The sequence below is a fragment of the Pimephales promelas genome, chromosome 20 (assembly GCF_988280905.1).
Source record: "Pimephales promelas chromosome 20, fPimPro1.hap1.1, whole genome shotgun sequence".
In the NCBI taxonomy this organism is placed as follows: domain Eukaryota; kingdom Metazoa; phylum Chordata; class Actinopteri; order Cypriniformes; family Leuciscidae; genus Pimephales; species Pimephales promelas.
Genome location: NC_142788.1, coordinates 6,597,924 through 6,616,548, shown reverse-complemented (window position 1 = coordinate 6,616,548; position 18,625 = coordinate 6,597,924). Strand labels below are relative to the sequence as shown.

Here is an 18,625-nt window from a genome sequence, read left to right as displayed (position 1 = left end):
GATGAAGATGTAATTCGTGTAAGATTCATAACATATATTGTGTTCGGCACGTAAGAGTTTCCACGATAAAAGCATTTTTGACTCTGATGAGGACAGTGGTGTTATAGCATATGAGTCTTCCCCTACCGTCCAAGGAAAAAAATATCGCTCCCCAGATGTAGATGTAGGTACATTTTGCTTCGTTTCGCTCGGACATTTAACGGTGTGTACACACACGCATAGCTCAACATGTGTATAGATAACACACCACTTGACTTGAAAGTGGCGTGTATGTTTACGCAAAAGTCGACACTTCAGAGACAAGTAGCCTACCGCATCGTCATAGACATATGAAGGAGCACTTCTTGGAAAAGAGGACCTGCGTCGAGTTTTGCATCTTCAAGCTCAAACAAGGGCATGTGAACAGGTATCTAGATACGCGCAAGTGGGCAGGTCCTGTGTGGCAAAAGGGGGGTTGCCATGGTTGCGAGAGAGTGACAGTTGCCTAAGCCAATCCGTTTTAAAATAATGAGCTGCGTTTTAGTGCAGTAAAACGGTCTAGAGTCACTCGATTTTTACACTCTTTTTATCAGAGTACTTACATTTTAATTCTGCATTGATAGAAAGTTTAAACAAATTTGGAAAAAAAGTAAAAAAAAAAATAAATAAAAATAAATAAAATTACTACCTACACAACCTTTAAGTCATGAGGGACTTGAGGGACAAGTTTACATTTTATGTCAAGTTTAGGTTTAGAGTGAGGTGCTTCTACATCAGTCATTTCCCTCTGATTTCAGGGAAAGGTTATGGATAGAGTTAGGTTTAGGGGAAGGGATAGGGTAAGGAGTCCGGACTACATTTTGGGACAAGAATATTATTCCAGGATCATCCAGGAACATGGCGGGACTGGCGCAGACTGTTGGCTAGTTTACATCCAACATGCTAGAAAACACAACATTTAAACCTTCACTACAGTACACTCTTTGCCTCCCTTTATGGAAATAGATTGAAACCATGCTTGAAATAAATTAGGCTGTCTCTGTTCCCCAATCTGGCTTTATGAGAGGTATGGATCTAGCAAATAATATTAGCCTTGTGGATAGATTAATCAGTCAACTAACTGTCATCCTGTGTTAGCCGTGCACGATAAAGATGAAGGAGATCGAAATAACAGTCTTTATTATGCTTTACAATCTCAAGACAAACACTAGAATAAACTCAGGAACAATAACGACACCATATTAACTAGAACCGAACATGAGTAACTAAAACACGGGTTATAAATACACTGGGCAAACAAACTAATCAGTAACCATGGAAACAAACTGTGTTCAGGAACACAGGCAAACAGGAACAGAACAAAACCAAAATAAAACAAACTGAACATTTTTTTCTAATAAGAAAAATACTTTTATAAGACCTTCGATAAGGTTGAACGTGTGTTTATGAATCTTTGCGTAGGGTTGGATTGGGTTCAACTTAAATATTTCAAACATTTTATAAAAATAACTATGAAAAGACTAGCTGGTGTCTTTGGCAATGGCGTTTGCGTTGGTGTTTGTGATCCCCTTTTGGTTTTTGTTGATCACTGAGTTTCTCAATATTTGTATAACTCGTAGATGTTCAGGGTATTCAACCGGCGGATGACACCTGTTTATTTAAAAGACGAGAAGAGAAACCGGTTCCTGTTATTTTGGATGCTAGAAATGTATTTTGAAATGCATCTGGCCTCTTGGTCAGTCAAAACTAAAGCGATTTAATGCCTGTCGACAGACTTGATAAAGAACATATAGAAGATATTGAGTTAAAAAAAGCTGTTAGACATTTGGGCATTTTAATAAGTAGCCTAAATCCCCCACTGATGAAGTTTAGTAGACCGCTGTGCTTACAATATTACAATATAAGTCTTTTGATGGAGCATGAAAATAAAGTGTTAGCAGATATTAAATAGTTTAATACTCTGAGTTACTAATACATGAAGTTACAAAATTACTTAAAGTTAGTAGAAAGTGGACTTTCAACATAACGTTTTAGCCAGCCACACCACTAAACACAAGCAAAAACCAGACTTGAAATAAACATTTATTCATGTTGATGAACTGAACGACATTGTTACTCAACTGTACATTATTAAAATTTCCCATCAGAGAGAGAAACATAGATCACCTAAAACCTAACCTCGGTTACTATTTAGGGTTTCCATTCATACAAAAATAACAACACTGACATGACAATCCAAACTCTGTAAAATAGCTCATTTAATCTCCCTCTAGTGGCTCCTCAGGTAAAGTGCATAAACACCATCAGGGCGCTAATAAAGGGGACAGTAGCACCAATCAACTGAAATCTGCCCTGATATTTCACTTCACACACTGAGAACAAATGTAGATTTCAGTTAACACTCCAAATACAAAAAAATCCTGCGTGGTGGTTTCAGATCGGGTTGTTCTTTATCAGAACGTGTCACTTCGCTTTTGAAATAAAGCAGAATCGAAGCTCAGCTAGGCTGTACTGTTTCATGTTTCGTTCATCCCGCTCTAGTTCTTTCTCTCTCTGGTGGGTTCAGACGTTAAACACCAAACACGTGATTAGATGTCGGATTCTGAATGGATTGTTGCGGCATGAGGAGCTGGGAGACGAGTTGCTCACTTCAGGCCTTCGTCTGTGCTCTTGAACACTAAAATGGCGTTGTGAATCTTCAGCGCTGGTCCTAGCTTTATATTCATGATCTTCACAATATCATTTTGAGTCAGAAGAAGGAAGGACTCTCCATCGATCATCTGCAGAGAAAAGTGAAGCTGTATCAGTGACCAGCTGGAAAAAGAAACTTCAAGCGACATGTAACCAACAATAAGTTCATAGTTTGGATTTTATTTCTAAAATGTAATGTAATAGAAACATTTTTCTAAAAAAAAATGTGAGTGGTGTTGGTGTTGTAGTGTGTTAGCTGGTTGCCAAGGTGTTGCTAAGCATAATTGTTATGCTGTTAGGCTATTCTGCATCTAAATTATTTTATAAATTCTATTCTGTTCTATAATAAACATTGATCAGCGAATGTACGCATTCAAATTTGGTAAACTGAAGCTTGCATGTTTGTTGGTGAATCGATGAGGTGTGCACGTCACGCTTCTGCAAAAACCAATGAGGATTTTCATCAAGCATCTACGGCTGAGCTTCCGCTGAGCAAACAAGTGCTGAGGTGATGAAGATGTGTGTTTGTAGGCCAACTCGTATGTCTGCTTCACCCTGGTTCCCTTGACAAAAAACCAGTAGGATTTTCCCATTGGCTTATTGAAAAGTTCTGTGAACAAACAAAAATCTTATGATTCTTACATGTTTTGTCTATTGTGATAATCTTCACAAATGAAAAACTTTTATGAATTTTAAAGCCTAAATACAAACTCTTTCAGCCTTTATTTTAAAACACTTTCCATGAAAGTTTGAGTTATAATAGTTTTCAACAGCGAGGTTATAAACAAAATAAGTGAGTAGATAAGTGAGAAGAAATTCTTCAAGCCTTACAATATCTTGAATGTAAGTCAACATCTTTGTCTCATTTAGTATACACGGCTCTATGAATATGCAGATGAGCCCCGCTTCCACTCACTCTCTCAGCTCAGAGATCCGCTCATTGACGATTACACGTTGATCTGATTGCTTACAAGGTCGTTTGTGACGTCAGAAACACCAGCGATTTCAAACCGTGTTTTTGAGACTGTCTTTGGTTCACTGCAGTGTTAAAGAGAAAATACTCAGCAATGCTGCCGACTTATGAATTTACACATGGTTTGTCTTAAAGCTTATTAAAAAACCCACATAGACACATAATAAACAACATTAAAGCTGCAATACCTAAGATTTAGATGCCGCTAGAGGGCGCTACATTCAAAACAACAACAATGGCTTTGCTTGATGACGACGTGGAGAAACACGGAATGATGGGAACTGTTGTTTTCAACTCCACCGTGGATAAATCAGTCAGACGGGAATCGAAAATTAGTTGTCATGGATGAGGTAAAGTTCGATTTCTATAAACGTTGCGTTTAATGACATGCTTGTTTTTCATTAAACTGAAATAACCGCGTAAGAAAAGTCAGGTTTAAAAGTAAATTAGTTATCACAGATGTTACTGTACGAGTCACTGGACGAAGCTATGGTGGAGAGGGTTTGAAGGGGCAGGTCTCTTGCAAGGATTTGACGTGGCTGGTCCTCCTTGGTAACTTTTTAAAATCAATTTAATGTACATTTGACACATCTTTTCATGTCGTGTAAGTATTCAACCACAGCTACAGTTTCACAAAATTAACGTTAAGGGGGTCGCACACCGGACGAGAAGCTGGAGCGCCGCGTTGCACCACATAATTATTCGAACACATTATTATCTATAAGTGTACACATACTGGCGGCGCCATTCGGCGTCTGACCGCGGCGCCCAGCAACGCCTCAATCAGGACCATGTTCAAAATCCTGCTGCGCCACAGAGCGCCATTTACACAGTTTTATATAAAATTTTAATTATTTTTGTCTCAAACCATTGCTAATGGATCCTGACTTTGCCCTATGCTGCAATATGCATTTAGTTTTGCAGTTATTTACAGAAATTAGCTGCTTGAATGACAATTGCTGATGTTATTATTAGATTTTTCAGGTGAGATTCGTGAACGGATGATCTGAGGTAAAGTTTTCAGAATGCAGACTCAACAACAATTGTATTTAATTGTACAGTACAATAGCATAGAACAGACATAGAACAGACATTATCTTCATTTTCTGTCATTAAACATAACAATATTCCTGGCCATACACTGATGAGAAGTGCGCGTCCGGTGTGGGATGCTGTGGAGTTGTCCTAAACGTGACGCGGCGCTTCTCGTCCGGTGTGCGACCCCCTTTACAGCCAACAGTTCACATTCCGAGAATAAATGAAAAGAACAATTGTGCTCCATTCCATAACAAATGAAACAAGCTGTCGTTTGTTAGACGCGAAACAAGCTGTCGTTTGATAGACGCTAACGCACAACTACCGCATTTGTCCAGGACTACATGTAGTACGAGCGGAAACCGAGGTAAGCGGATATGACGCGATTGACTCGCGACTCCCAGCTCACCCCTGCTCACACGTCCCGTTTCCTTGGTTAAAACCTCAATTTTCTCGCGATTTAAATATTGTTTGAAACATATGGAATATTGTGAGTTATCATCTTTACTAAATGTATAACTCTGGCCTTGTGATTTTGGGATATTTTAATGCAAAAATCTTAGGTATTGCACCTTTAAAAGCTTGATTTTCACTTAAAGGGTGTCAATTCTTGAACGACATGAGTGTGAGTAAAGACAGAAGCATTTTCAACTATCCCTTTATCATCGTACATCAAGCTTTACGTTTTTCATTTTTTAAAATTTAATGTACATTTATGTTTATATATTTTGTGTTTAATTACCTTAGGTCATTAAATTACAGAAAACTGGTCAATGCATGAGTGTTTCTAATACAACGGCAAATTTTGTCCTCTTTCTCCCTTCTTTAAGCGATAAGTTTGCAAGTCTGAAATGCAAGTTTAAAATGCAATGGTAAATTTCAAAGACACTTTTAGGCTATGTTTACACGGAAACGATTCTGAAGAGAAAACGCAAAAGTGGTATTGTTTTATCACTTTTTATTCTGTGTTTAGACGAGCATTTTGGGTGGGAAATCCGCGTGCATATGGTGACGTAAAAGTGTGTGAAATGCAATGTAGTGTGCACTCCAGGCAGCTAGGTGGCAACATGGAGCACTGCCACACAACAACACCACTGTGTACAACCTTCACTGTCAAGCAGACTTTTGCGTTTTTACCCTTTACACGGGAATGCGACGGTGGAGCGTTTTTAAGATTTCCACTCTGGAGGGTGGTTTCACTTTTTTGCGTTTTTAAGCCCCAAAAACGTTGTCGCTGTGCAAAGGAAAGGCACATCCAATAAAATATACGTTTTCACCCACAAGCGGTCCCGAGTAAACAGGGCCTTAAAAAGTCCAACTATGGGGTTTATGCAAATGAGTTCACAGGGAAAAGAAGGGTGGGCCACATTGTGTGTGTCGCCTCTGATGCCAGCAGCCAATCACTGCACAGGAATGGAGAAGTGCCAAATTACTCCTCCTCATCGGAAAAGGATAAAGGTCACTCCTTCAACAGACACTCCTTGTTCTGAGTCCCAGCCTACGAAGCTGAGACATAACAGATATACCGTCTGTCCAGTAAGGATAGACAGACACAGATCAACCAAGTTCTGAGTCCCGGCCTTTTACAGAGAAGGCTGCAACAGATTAATGTTTCCCGGAAGGTGAGACATAGCAGATTGACTGTACCATTGTTGTGAGCCTCTGATTCGTCCAGAGACACAACAACAGATTACATGATCTGAGTCTACAGTTTACGAGGCAGCAACAGATACGACAACATTCTGAGCCTCCAGCCTGTGAGGAAAGAGACACTACCAAACGTTACACTCAGAGTCCTCTTCCAGCGAGGCCGTAATGGCTACAGCATGTCCCGAGTATCCATGCCAAAGCGACAAAGGTGGTTTGACCAAAGTCTGAATGACTGGCCCAGAGAGGCAAAGACAAACAGACATTTGCAACAAAGTTAAGCTCCGAAGAGCAAACCTTCACTTCAAGGATCCTTCATTGCTGTATATTACCAGTATATGACTTCACAAGTTACATCAGAGGTAGTATAGCTGATGACAGTTAATAACAAATAATCATTCATTTATTTGTTTGTTTAAAGCACAATAAGGTTCTTCACCTTATTAGTTTCAGAGAAACAACAGTTTATCTTTACATAAGTTAATGTAACTCTTCCATAGCCACAGTCAACTTAATGGATATACTATCCAAAGGCTCAAAAGGGTGTTGAGACAGAGCTTCCAGCACCATGGAGAGGTCCCACTCCGGGACAGTTCTCCTGACGACTGGCAAAGAGCGGCGTGCACCCTTCATAAATCTGCGGATTAGAGGGTGCTGACCGACGGTCGAGCCCTCAAAACCCACATGACAGGCTGAAATAGCAGCCAAGTAGACCTTAATGGTGGAAAAGGACCTGCCTTTATCCATGAGGTCTTGAAGGAAACACAAAATATCAGGAACTGAACACTGATAAGATGTGATACCGCAGCCATCACACCACCCCTCGAACACTTGCCACTTACAGCCATATAAGGACCGTGTCGAGACGGCCCTGGCATTCTGAATAGTGGTGACCACACGCGGCGAAAGCCCAAGTGCGTTCAGGTTCGTCCTCTCACGGGCCAGGCCCAGAGAGCCACCCTGTCCGGGTGGGGGTGGTAAATCTCCCCGTTGGCTTGGGATAATAGATCCGTGCGAACGGGAAGGCACAATGGCTCGGCGTATAACAGAGGGATTATCTCCGCCAGCCACGGTGCTTTGGGCCATCTGGGTGCTATCAGAATGAGAGACAGGCCCTGCTCTCTCACCCTGGCCAATGTGGGAATTATCAGGCACAGGGGAGGAAAAGCATACAGGAGCACTCTCGGCCATGGGTGGGCCAGTGCGTCTACCCCGAGGGGCGCGTCCATGTCCCTTAGAGAGAAGAACATAGGACAATGGCAGTTTTCGCGCGAGGCGAATAGATCTACGCTCGCCCGTCCGAATCTCATCCATAGCATTTCCACTATCTGCGGATGAAGACGCCAATCCCCGTAGATTGGGTTTCTCCTCGACAGCAGATCTGCGCCGACGTTCAGAATGCCTGGGACGTGAGTCGCGCGTAGCGACAAGAAAACCCGTCTGCTCCACACCAAGAGCTTGTGAGCTAGAAGGTGAAGTTTCGACGAGCGCAAGCCGCCCTGACGGTTGATATATGCCACAGCCGTGGTATTGTCGCACCGTACCAGCACGTGATGTCCCTGCAGGCGAGGCAGAAAATGATTCAGAGCTTTCCAAATGGTTAAAAGCTCTAAATAATTTATATGTGCTGAACGTAGTCTGTTTGGCCACAGACCGTTCACCGTTCTGCCCTCCTGGGTGGCACCCCAGCCTGTTAAGGATGCATCTGTCGTCACCACTTTCCGCATCGTAACCGCCCCGAGAGGGGTTCCCCGTGCGTAAAAGTCTGCGTTCTTCCAATGGCGCAGGGCTGCAGAGCACGCGCGCGTCACTGTAACCGAGCGGCAAAGGTCGTGAATCGGGCTGAAATGTAGCGACAAAACCCATTTCATGAACGCCCTCATCCTCAGGAGTCCTAATGGCACAACTTGGGTGGATGAAGCCATGAGACCCTGCATCCTGAGACATGTGCGATATTGCACTTTCGCCCCTTCTCTGAACTGTGACAGACAGCTCATTAGAGAGCGAACGCGCTCTAGAGAGAGACGCGCTCGCATGGCAACCGAGTTCAACTCCAAACCCAGGAAAATGACATTCTGACTGGGCGTGAGATTGCTCTTGCCCACGTAGGGATGGGACGGTATGAAAATTTCATATCACGATTATAGTGTCCAAAATAATCGTGATTATCAATATTATCACGGTTTTGTTAAAAATTTATGAAAGTGCTCAAAAAGAACTGATGCTCACACTGAAAACATTTCAACAAGTTTTATAATTGAAAATCAACAAACAACAAATAAAACAAGCCTCTCTATGCAGTTTTTTAAGCAAGATTCTATTCTATGGCATTTGCTTCTTTATAATGCCCGTCGTCAATAGCAACACATTATTACACAGCGCACATCCATATCACAACGGACGCACGCTCTTGTTTCATTCAAATACAACTTGCCGTCTTGCGTCTCCGGTTTTTGATTGTATTGCAAAAATGAAATCAGAGTTGATTACAGAGTTTGATAATATTGGTGTGATATATCTTGTCTGGACGATTGTTTGACAAAATGAATTCATAAACAGGTAAGATTTAAAACATTAGCTAATCTCCTTATCAATTCAATATGTCCCCGTAATAAATAAAATCGGTTTAATACGTGATTTATCTATACTTTACTATCCCTTAAAATATCACTCTTAATAATGGTCTTGTTTGAAGTTGTTCGTTCGTCTTTGGCTCAAATCCACTTGCTACAAACTTTTCTTCGCGGAAGCTTCACGTCTATTTCAAGTGAGTGACATAAAATGTTTCAACTCAAAACAACATTTTGTGCCCAATTGTTTCCCAGACGTAGTTTTGGTATTAAGGTCAAAGTTAACTTGCCTTGAGTTCGGGTGATGATCACACAAGACGACTCGGCAGATTTGAAGTGTTTCTATTGCAGTGACTCCTCGATCAAGTTTCCCTCAGGACTTTTGTAAAACCCAAAATATGACCACACCTCAGATTTGGTCCTCTTAAAAGGCTGAAAAATCTCCTGAGCACGGTCACTGCCTTCCGCCATTACTTCTCGAATAGTAATTTAAGAAAATATTGCGTGCTGCGCGCCTGCGTCAGACTGGCCGATAGGATTCAGTGAGTTATTAAAATCGCGATAATCAAACACGGTTTTAATGATAATTAAATTTTAAACGATAATACTAACCGTCAGTACATTTTTTCACGGTTTATCGTGAAACCGGTTATCGTCCCATCCCTATGCCCACGTTCACTTGGAACCCGAGCGATGTGATGTGCGCGAGCACACGGCCGGTGTCCTGCAACACCTTCTCCTTCGATTCGGCTATGATGAGCCAATCGTCTATGTAAGTCAGGATTCTCAGACCTGTTATTCTCAGAGGCGTTAAGCCTGCCTTCGCGCACAGACAGAAAGACCGGGGACTCAAACTGAGTCCAAACGGAAGAACTGTGAATTCGTAACATATGCCCTGGTAGGCAAAACGAAGAAACTTCCTGTGCGGAGGATAAATGCTTATGTGAAAGAAAGCATCTTTCAGATCGACTGATGTGAACCAGTCATTCTGTTTTATGGCACGGGCGAGTGCGCCCTGTGTCAGAATTCTGAAATTGTATTTCCTCAAATGTTTGTTCAACACTCGAAGGTCCAAGATAGGGCAGAGAGAGCCGCCTTTCTTTGGAACCAGAAAATACCGGGAATAAAAACCCTGGTTCATCAGATTGGGGGGTACCACCTGAATCGCTCCCTTGTTTAAGAGAGATTAAATTTCCTCTTCCAGAATGTGAGAGGCTTTCTCTTCCGTGTGAGAAAAGAGAATGCCGAAATGAGGGGGTTTTACTGCGAATTGCAATCTGTAACCCTGCATTATTGTACGCATAACCCACTCGGGAGCCGAAACGGTTCGCCAAGCCGCTTCGTGACTCGCGAGTGTCCCCGCTCGGGACAGAGCGGAGCTGTGTCTTGAGACCAACAGATTTATTTGTGATGCAATGGCGCCATCTCGTGGACACACTAGAGGCGACATGCGGGGGTTCGGAGGGGATTCCTCTCTCTGCAGTGAGAAAGGTTCTCTCTGCGGAGAGAGGTTTTCCCTCCGAAATGAATTTGTTAGATTCGTTTTTATTTGTGTTTTGTGTGTTTTGTGCTGGGCAAACACTGGGGCCGAAGCCTTTATTGAAAGAGTGAGGGGAACAGAGTGAGGGCAGTGTGGTTTTGACACTGAACTTAACCTTCCTCTCACCAGAGGCCCCCTGAACGTGGGGGGAAAACACACATTCCTTGAACACACAGGCTGGGCAGTCTCGACAGGCGGCAAGCTGACCCATCCGCGGGACTCCCAGGGTCTTTTGGACGGGGGTCCTAGAAGGAGAGAGGAGTCCAAGGGGCTCGCGGCCCGTGAACGTGGACTGGAAGTCCCCATCGGCTGAACGTCAGGCATGCCGCTTGCGTTTCATTTGGTCGGTGGGGTTGGAATTAGCAGGTCTCCCAGCCGCGGCCGCGGCGGGAGCGGGCTTAACCCAGTGTTTGTTAGAGGGCGCTGGGTTATGATGTCGTGAAGGCGGTTTGTTTCGGGACTTTTCCTTGCCCTGGGGAAACTGACGTCCCGTGACCGGTGGGTTAGGCGAACGCACAGGGGGATTCTGGCGTGGGCCTGACTTCCTCGGAAGGCAAAGTTTGAAAGCCTCATCCTCCTTCTTCTTGTGGTCGCACGGTTGTTGCATCAGTGCGACGGCGGGGCCGAAGAGAGCCCGGCCGGGCTCCACCGGCGCACCCGCGATGCGCCGCTTCTCGCTGTCCGGGAGTCCCGACAGGTTCAGCCAGAGCGCGCGCTCTCCCACCACGGAGAGCGCCATGGAGCGCCCGCACGCTTGGACAGCCTGACGGGCGTTACGGAGGACGAGGTCGTTCACCGTGAGGATCTCCTTCCAAAGGATTTCGGAAGGATTACCTTTTTCTAGCTTTTGCCCTAATTCTTTGAGGATCTCCGCCTGGTAGGCGGAGAGGAGTGAAGAAACGTTAAGGGCCCTGACAGCCACAGATGAGGATTTATACGCTGCCTGGTGAACGGACGCAGCGAAACGGTCCATTTTGTTGGCCAGGACTGGCTTAGGGGGGGCGAGCAGCCCACCCTGAGCGGGGTTAAGGTGCCTGGCGATAGAAGGCTCGACGGCGGGGGGGTCGCCCATACCGTGAGCTGCCATGTCCTTAACTTCGAGTCCCGTGAGACCGTGTCTGAAGTCGAGCGGATGGCTCCAATAGTTCCTCATGTGCTTAGCGCACGCCGGGAGGATGGGGAAGAGTTGTTTCCTCGGGCCGGGAGGGGGTCCCAACACTTTCCCATCATAAATATCCCTCTCCTGGTCGGTGGCGCTCTGAGGTGCTGGCCATTCGATGTTGAGACGAGCGGCCGCTCGTTCACACACCTCCAGGAGGATGGCTTGAGGAAGAGCCACGTGAGCGGTAATCTGGGGAACGACAGAGGGCGGGAAGGCCTCCTCGTCCTCTGAAACCCCAAGAATCCTCCTCTTTGCCAGAACCGGCCGGTTCGTGGGCGAGAGCGAGGTTATCCCCGAAGATGTTCTCCTCGGGGAAGGCGGGATTGGGCTGGTCAGCCCAGACGAGCAACGAAGCGTCCCGAGAGGCCCTCGGTGGCGCGTCGTCATCACCGTGTCCCCCGTCCGAGTCTGAGCCCGTGGGGCTGAGCTCTGAGCACTGTGTCACTGCTACCTTGAATCGACGTTTAAGCAGTTTCCTAGGCAGTGAGAGGCAGAAACTGCAGTTATCTGGGTTCTCAAGGGCTTCCCGAGCGTGCTTAGGACCCAAACAGACAACGCAAAGCTGGTGGAGGTCTTTTGCCGCGATAAGGGCTCCACATGCGGCCGGGCAGGCCCGTGAAAAGCTATCCCCAGATGATGCCGTAGGCTTAGACAGAGACATACCAGCGAGGGAGAAATCCGTGGCAAAAAGCCGTGATGTAGAACGGTGAGAATTAGCGAGAGCGTGGGCGGCTCCGAATGCACAGCAGCAGTTGAAATTAGTCTGTCACGTCCGGTGGAGGCTGATCAGGCCGATATGTCCTCCTGTAGACACGAGGTGAGCAGAGTAAAAACTAACCGAGCTGAGATTGCAGAGATTGCGAGAAGCGAATGACAACTGAGGAATAGCAGCGCGCCCAGATGTTATATGCCTGTGGGTGAGGGGTGTGGCCTCATCGTGCATTGGCCGCGCGCTTCTGTCTGTCTAGCCAGACTTGGTGCAATTGGATGCTTCTGCAGAGGTCAGGTACGGATGCCCTTCCCATAGGTGGATCTCGAACACGAGATGATGAAAGAGAACCAGCATGTCAGTGAACAAAATCCCAAGTCTCCCGGAAGTTCCGGGAGTCTCCCGCGTATTGATAGCGTCTCCGGTCTCCCTGATGCCCGAAAATTAGTTAAAATCTCCCGGAATAGAGCGAGATAGAACATGCTGCGCGCATAACACGCGCGTGTATGTTATGTGCCTCGCGAAAGCTAGTCAACCCCACCCCACACAAAAAAACAAACAAACATTTTTTTGTGTGTGGAAAAAAGTGTTGTTGTTGTAACGTTATAACTACCAGAACTGCTACCAGTGCAAGTCGTATATTACTACTGTTGTTATTATATATTACTGTTGCAAATTTGTCTAATATACGAGTGTAAACTTTGCTCTGGCTCTTTTGAAAAAATTCTCAATTTTGTTTTGTTTGTTTGGCTCTTCTTGGTAAAAAGGTTCCCGACCCCTGGGTTAGGGCATATTTGTTTTGCTGTTCGAGGAGAGGGCTCTGGGCTCGGTATTTGCCCGAACCCAGAGTACTCCCCCCGTATTCCTAGCTGTGGAAGGAGCAAGCCGAGAGTGAGTCGGTTGGAGGAGGGATGCTGAAAAACTGTCAAGAAATGTCAGTGAGTCGACTGAGTGCCTTTATATATGCTTCCTCTCATGCTGATGCGATAGTCATGATGATTGTTGATAACAAATTAATTGGATTGATTATTTGAACGTGCTTCTCCTGAACTATGTTTAGTGAAACATAATTTAAAGCCAAGTTCTTGGTGTGTTTGCCATACTTCACAATCGGTCAAACAAAGATGTTTTCCCAAAGAACAAGGCGCTGCATTGAGAGTATCTTTTGAAAGGGAGCCAACCATATATTAAATTATTGTTTAGTAATATAATTTAACATTCCAAGTAAATTAAATCCAGAACAATATCATAGACTTTTCGTAATGGATTTAATATTTATACAGTGCCCTCCACAATTATTGGCACCCCTGTTTAAGATGTGGTCGAGGACTTTTAAAAATTCTCCCTTTTTTTAAAACAACATAGAACCCAAATGCAAAAAAAGAGAAAAATCCAACCTTTTATTTAAGTACATTACTTTGGTGGTAAAAAAAAAAAAAATTAAATTAAAAAAAATAAAAACTTCAAATCATGTGTGCCACAATTATTGGCACCCCTGATGTTAATACTTTGTACAACCCCCTTTTGCCAACAAGACAGCACTTAATCTCCTCCTATAACATTTCACAAGATTGGAGAACACAGAGAGAGGGATCTTTGACCATTCTTCTTTGAAAAATCTTTCTAGATCATCCAGAATCCTGGGCCCTCTCTTGTGCACTCTCCTCTTTAGCTCACCCCACAGGTTTTCGATTGGATTGAGGTCTGGGGACTGAGATGGCCATGGGAGGACCTTGAGTTTGTGACTGAACCATTTTTGTGTAGATTTTGCCACACGTTTTGGATCATTATCCTGCTGAAAGACCCAATGACGACCCATCTTCAGCTTTCTGGCAGAGGCCATCAGGTTTTTATTTAAAATGTCCTGGTAGTTCAAAGCGTTCATAATGCCATGCACCCTAACAAGGTTCCCAGGGCCTTTGGAAGAGAAACAGGCCCACAGCATCACAGATCCTCCACCATACTTCACGGTGGGCATGATGTACTTTTCGGCATACTTATCTTTTGTTTTACACCAGATCCACTTAGAGTGTTTGTTGCCAAAAAGCTCAATATAGTCTCATCCGACCAAAGCACACGATCCCAGATGAAGTCCCAGTGCCGCTTGGCAAACTCCAGACGTTTACGTTTGTCAGTGTTAGTGAGAAAAAGGCTTTTTCCTAGCATGCCTCCCAAACATCTTGTTGGCATGTAGAGAGCGTCTGATGGTTGTTTTGGAGATTTTGTGACCCCAAGATGCCACTATTTGATGCAATTCTGTGACAGTGAGCTTAGGACTTTTTTTTTTACTTTTCTTAGCATCCTCCTCACTGTGCGTTGTGGCAAGATAAACTTGGGACCTCTTTCAGCCTTGTTTGTCACTGTTCCAGTTGTTTTAAACTTCTTAATGATTCCTCTAACTTTAGATACGGGCAAGATAAGGTGAGTGGCTATTTTCTTGTAGCCATTGCCTAACTTATAAAGGTCAACACACATCTGGCTTACTTGAATGGTGTGTTCTCTTGTCTTTGCCATGTTGACAAATGGGTAAGAGAATTAGACCTCTGTGTCATGTCATATTTATACCCCAGGGAAATAGGAAGTCATGAATTACTAATTAAAAGTTGCTAGATATCCTGACCAACATTAGCAACTACAGAAAATATATATTTTTTAAAATCAATTACATTTTTTAGCGGAATTGTTAGGGGTGCCAATAATTGTGGGACACATGATTTGAAGTTTTTATTTTTCTAAATTTTTACATTTTTTTTTACCACCAAAGTAATGTACTTAAATAAAAGGTTGGATTTTTCTCTTTTTTTGCATTTGGGTTCTATGTTGTTTAAAAAAAAGGGAGAATTTTTAAAAGTCCTCGACCACATCTTAAACAGGGGTGCCAATAATTGTGGAGGGCACTGTAGGCTTTAATGACATTCACAGTATGTTTTCAACTTTAAAATAAGTTCAATTTACATGATATAATTTAGCTAAGAAGACAATTAATGTATTTGGTTAGAATAATGATATGATTATTTAAAATAATTCTTGTGAGATAAATGTTGGCAATATTACTGATCACCATTTTTTTATTTCCACATGTGAATTGAACACATATTTTATGTAAATGTGTTCAATGTGTTGTGTTCACAGGGGGGCGTTGAGCTAACCCTATTTCAATATTAATAGAAATTTACTTACTTCATCTTTGAAAATTTGGGCCTGCTCCTCACAACCAATAAGATTATTAACAAATCCAAAGACCTGGAAATCAAACAGAGATATAAATGAATAGAGCCATCATTCCAGTGGCTGTTGTTTGCTACGTCCAGACATAATTTTAATATCCAGAATCTTAGAAGTGTGCAGCTGTATTCTTGAGATTTCAGCCTATCGTATTGCATGTTTTGTTCAATGTTTTATTTTTCAATGTAAAATAAAGGAAACACTTTACAATTCATTACAAGTTTCATTAGTTAACATTAATGTGTTAAATAACATGAACTAACCAAGAGCAATGCATTTATTTTATTTGTTAATCTTTTTTAATGTTAGTTAATAAAAATAAAGCTGTTCATTGTTTGTTCATGTTAGTTCACAGTGCATTAATGTTAACAAGATTTGAATAGTGTTAGTAAATTTTGAAATTAACATGGATAATTATTAATAATTGGTCAGTTCATTATTGTTCATGTTAACTAATGAAGTTGACTAATGTTAACTAATGAACCAAATTGTTATCAAAATAAAAGTATTATAAACATATAAGTGATTTAGTAATATACAGTATAATAATAACTGGACGTTATCTTGTACTCTAAAACACACCCATTAATTTAACTTGTAAACCAAGGGATATCCACACAGTTGACTGAAGTGAGTATTACCTCCTCTATATTCCAGGAAGCTACTTGATTGGCATGAACTCCGGCAACCCCGGGCAGTAGTTTACAGTGCTGCTCCCAGCAGAGAGACAGCGTTCGGTCAGAATTGGCAGTAAATGCCGTCATGAAGAGAGAAGGGTACATCCCTTCCGCCGTCATACCTGAAACCAGACACAATCACCACATTTACATCTACATGGCCATTTAAGGCCCATATTCTGGCGAGAGGTCATTTTTTTTCAACATTTATTTTTTTATAGTTTTATAATAGTTTTTAGTAGAACACAAAAGAACAGAACGAACAGGTCACTAGGGGTCACTAATGTTCTAAACTTTTCTAAACTTTTTAGAAACTTTACTAAACTTTTCTTTTCTAACTTTTTTCCCAAATTTGTTTAAACTGTCTATGTATACCAATACATTAATTAAAATGTAAGTACTCTGATAAAGAAAGTATACAAATAAAGTGTCTGTAGTCCTCTCAGTGCTGCAATAAACACAGCTCATTATTTCATTCACTCCTACCCCCTCCCGTCTGGGATCCTTACAAAGCCATGCCCCCAAAACAAATGAGCACGCTGCCGACCGCGCTCAGCTGGAGGACGCGTTTACCAGTGTCGCGGAGAGGAGTGCATGTAGTGACATCATTTCAGAATCACGTCATCAATTCAGAATGTTTTATCTGATAAGAAAACATGAACATAAACTATGATGGAAACACATTTACTGAATAAATTCCTCGATTTACATCAAGAAAGTGGTGTGACTTTGCACGACGGGATAGCATAAGTGGCCAAACCAGCAGACCAATCTTGTTGCGCAGCATCTAAAATGCTGATTTGGTCATTCTGAAATCCCTTCCTCAAAGTGGTTTGGTATAATTACCTCCAATAGCTGTTCTGCATCTGAAAGCAATGTAACATGACCGTGATTATTGCGTTTTGTCCGCAAACTCTGAGGCGTAAGTCATTTATTATATACTGTACAGTGGCTTTTCCTACTGCAGCAAATTACATTTTTCCTGGAACAGGAAGATCCCCAAACTGTTCCCAGCATGAAATTGTCCAAAATGTCTTGGTATGCTGAAGCATTAAGAGCTCCTTTCACTGGAGCTGAGGGGCCAAGCCCAACCCCTGAAAAACAACCCCACACCATAATCCCCCCTCCACCAATCTTCACACCTGGCACAATGCTGTCAGGTAAGTACCATTCATCCTGGCAAATGCCAAACCCAGACTCGTCCATCGGATTGCCAGACAGATAAACGTGATTTGTCACTCCAGAGAACATGTATCAGTGCTCTAAAGTCCAGCGGTGGCTGCTTTAGACCACTGCATCCCACTGCTTTACACCACTGCATCCTACGCTTTACACCACTGCATCCGATGCTTTACTCCACAGCATCCCATACTTTACACCATGGCATCCCACGCTTTAGACCACTGCATCCCATGCTTTAGGCCACTACATCCCACGCAGAGTTTCCGCTAGAAAAAAATGGTGCCGGTCAAAGTGACCGGCAGAGGTTTAGTTTAACGGACATTTTGATGATATGCCGGTCAAATATCGCCTCTTAATTAATCAAGTTGAGGAAAACTGGAGGCAGGCTATGTAATTTAAAAAATGACATAATCAGGCCGTAGCCTATAGAATGCACCGTTTATTAGCATAACTTTCAAATAGACGGAAAACATGAACGTCCGATTGGCGTTAATCAACGGCAATTGTTTTTACTATGGTTTGCTACGCCTCTGATGGTTTCACATTAGTTTAACAAACCAATCCCCCTTCCCCACATACAATATCTGAATAGTAGTTTTTACTCAAGCGAACTTAATTATATACACTCTCAGTAGCGTCTCATTTAGCTGGTAACATTTAAATTGGCCACCGTGAAATCACTCCTTGTCAAATTAATTGGAACAAACAAATGACTAGGCCTATAACACTGTCTCGCGTAATTTTAGGCTACTTTTTACGCTGTTTTGCAGTGCTGAAATGTGCAGCTGCCGACTTAAAATCAAAACTTCGCAGTGACTCTCCACAACTTGCAATGCGCATAAGCCGCGTCTGCAAGGCGACTTCGCTGCTTCGTCTTGATCCGATTCTGCCATGACAACCCCCTCTCTGCAGGAACAAAGACAGGGATTACACAGGCTATCTTGGCGAGGTTGATCCACTCTGGATAGATTTCGTTGAAATCTATGAGGACCTCGCAGGAAACTACTTTGAAAATCGTGCCGTCTGAACTTGGCATAACTTTACATTCACAGCAGAGCATGTGAGCGGAATGGAGCGTCTCCACGTCTTTTCCCCGCCTGACTAAAGTTGCTTGTATTATATTCAGCATCCCCAAGCGAGTCTGCGAGCGCAGAGAGGGTTTTCTCCGCTGCTGGCCTGCTTTCAAGAAACCACCGCATGTGTCTGAAGCCTCAGACATTGTCCAAACTCGTGTT

At 43.1% G+C, this 18,625-nt stretch overlaps 1 protein-coding gene across 1 annotated transcript in view; it reads right to left on the bottom strand.

The window, feature by feature from the left end:
- Positions 1-1,141: 1,141 nt before the first annotated feature.
- The window catches only part of l3mbtl1 (L3MBTL histone methyl-lysine binding protein 1), a 66,325-nt gene continuing 48,841 nt past the window's right edge, over positions 1,142-18,625 (bottom strand). The window contains exons 19-21 of the mRNA XM_089124216.1: positions 16,173-16,330; positions 15,487-15,549; positions 1,142-2,759 (exon numbers count right to left, since the gene is read on the bottom strand). Of these exons, the coding sequence (XP_088980342.1) occupies positions 2,625-2,759; positions 15,487-15,549; positions 16,173-16,330 (356 nt within the window). The 3' untranslated portion in view covers positions 1,142-2,624. The remainder of the gene's footprint in view (positions 2,760-15,486; positions 15,550-16,172; positions 16,331-18,625) is intronic.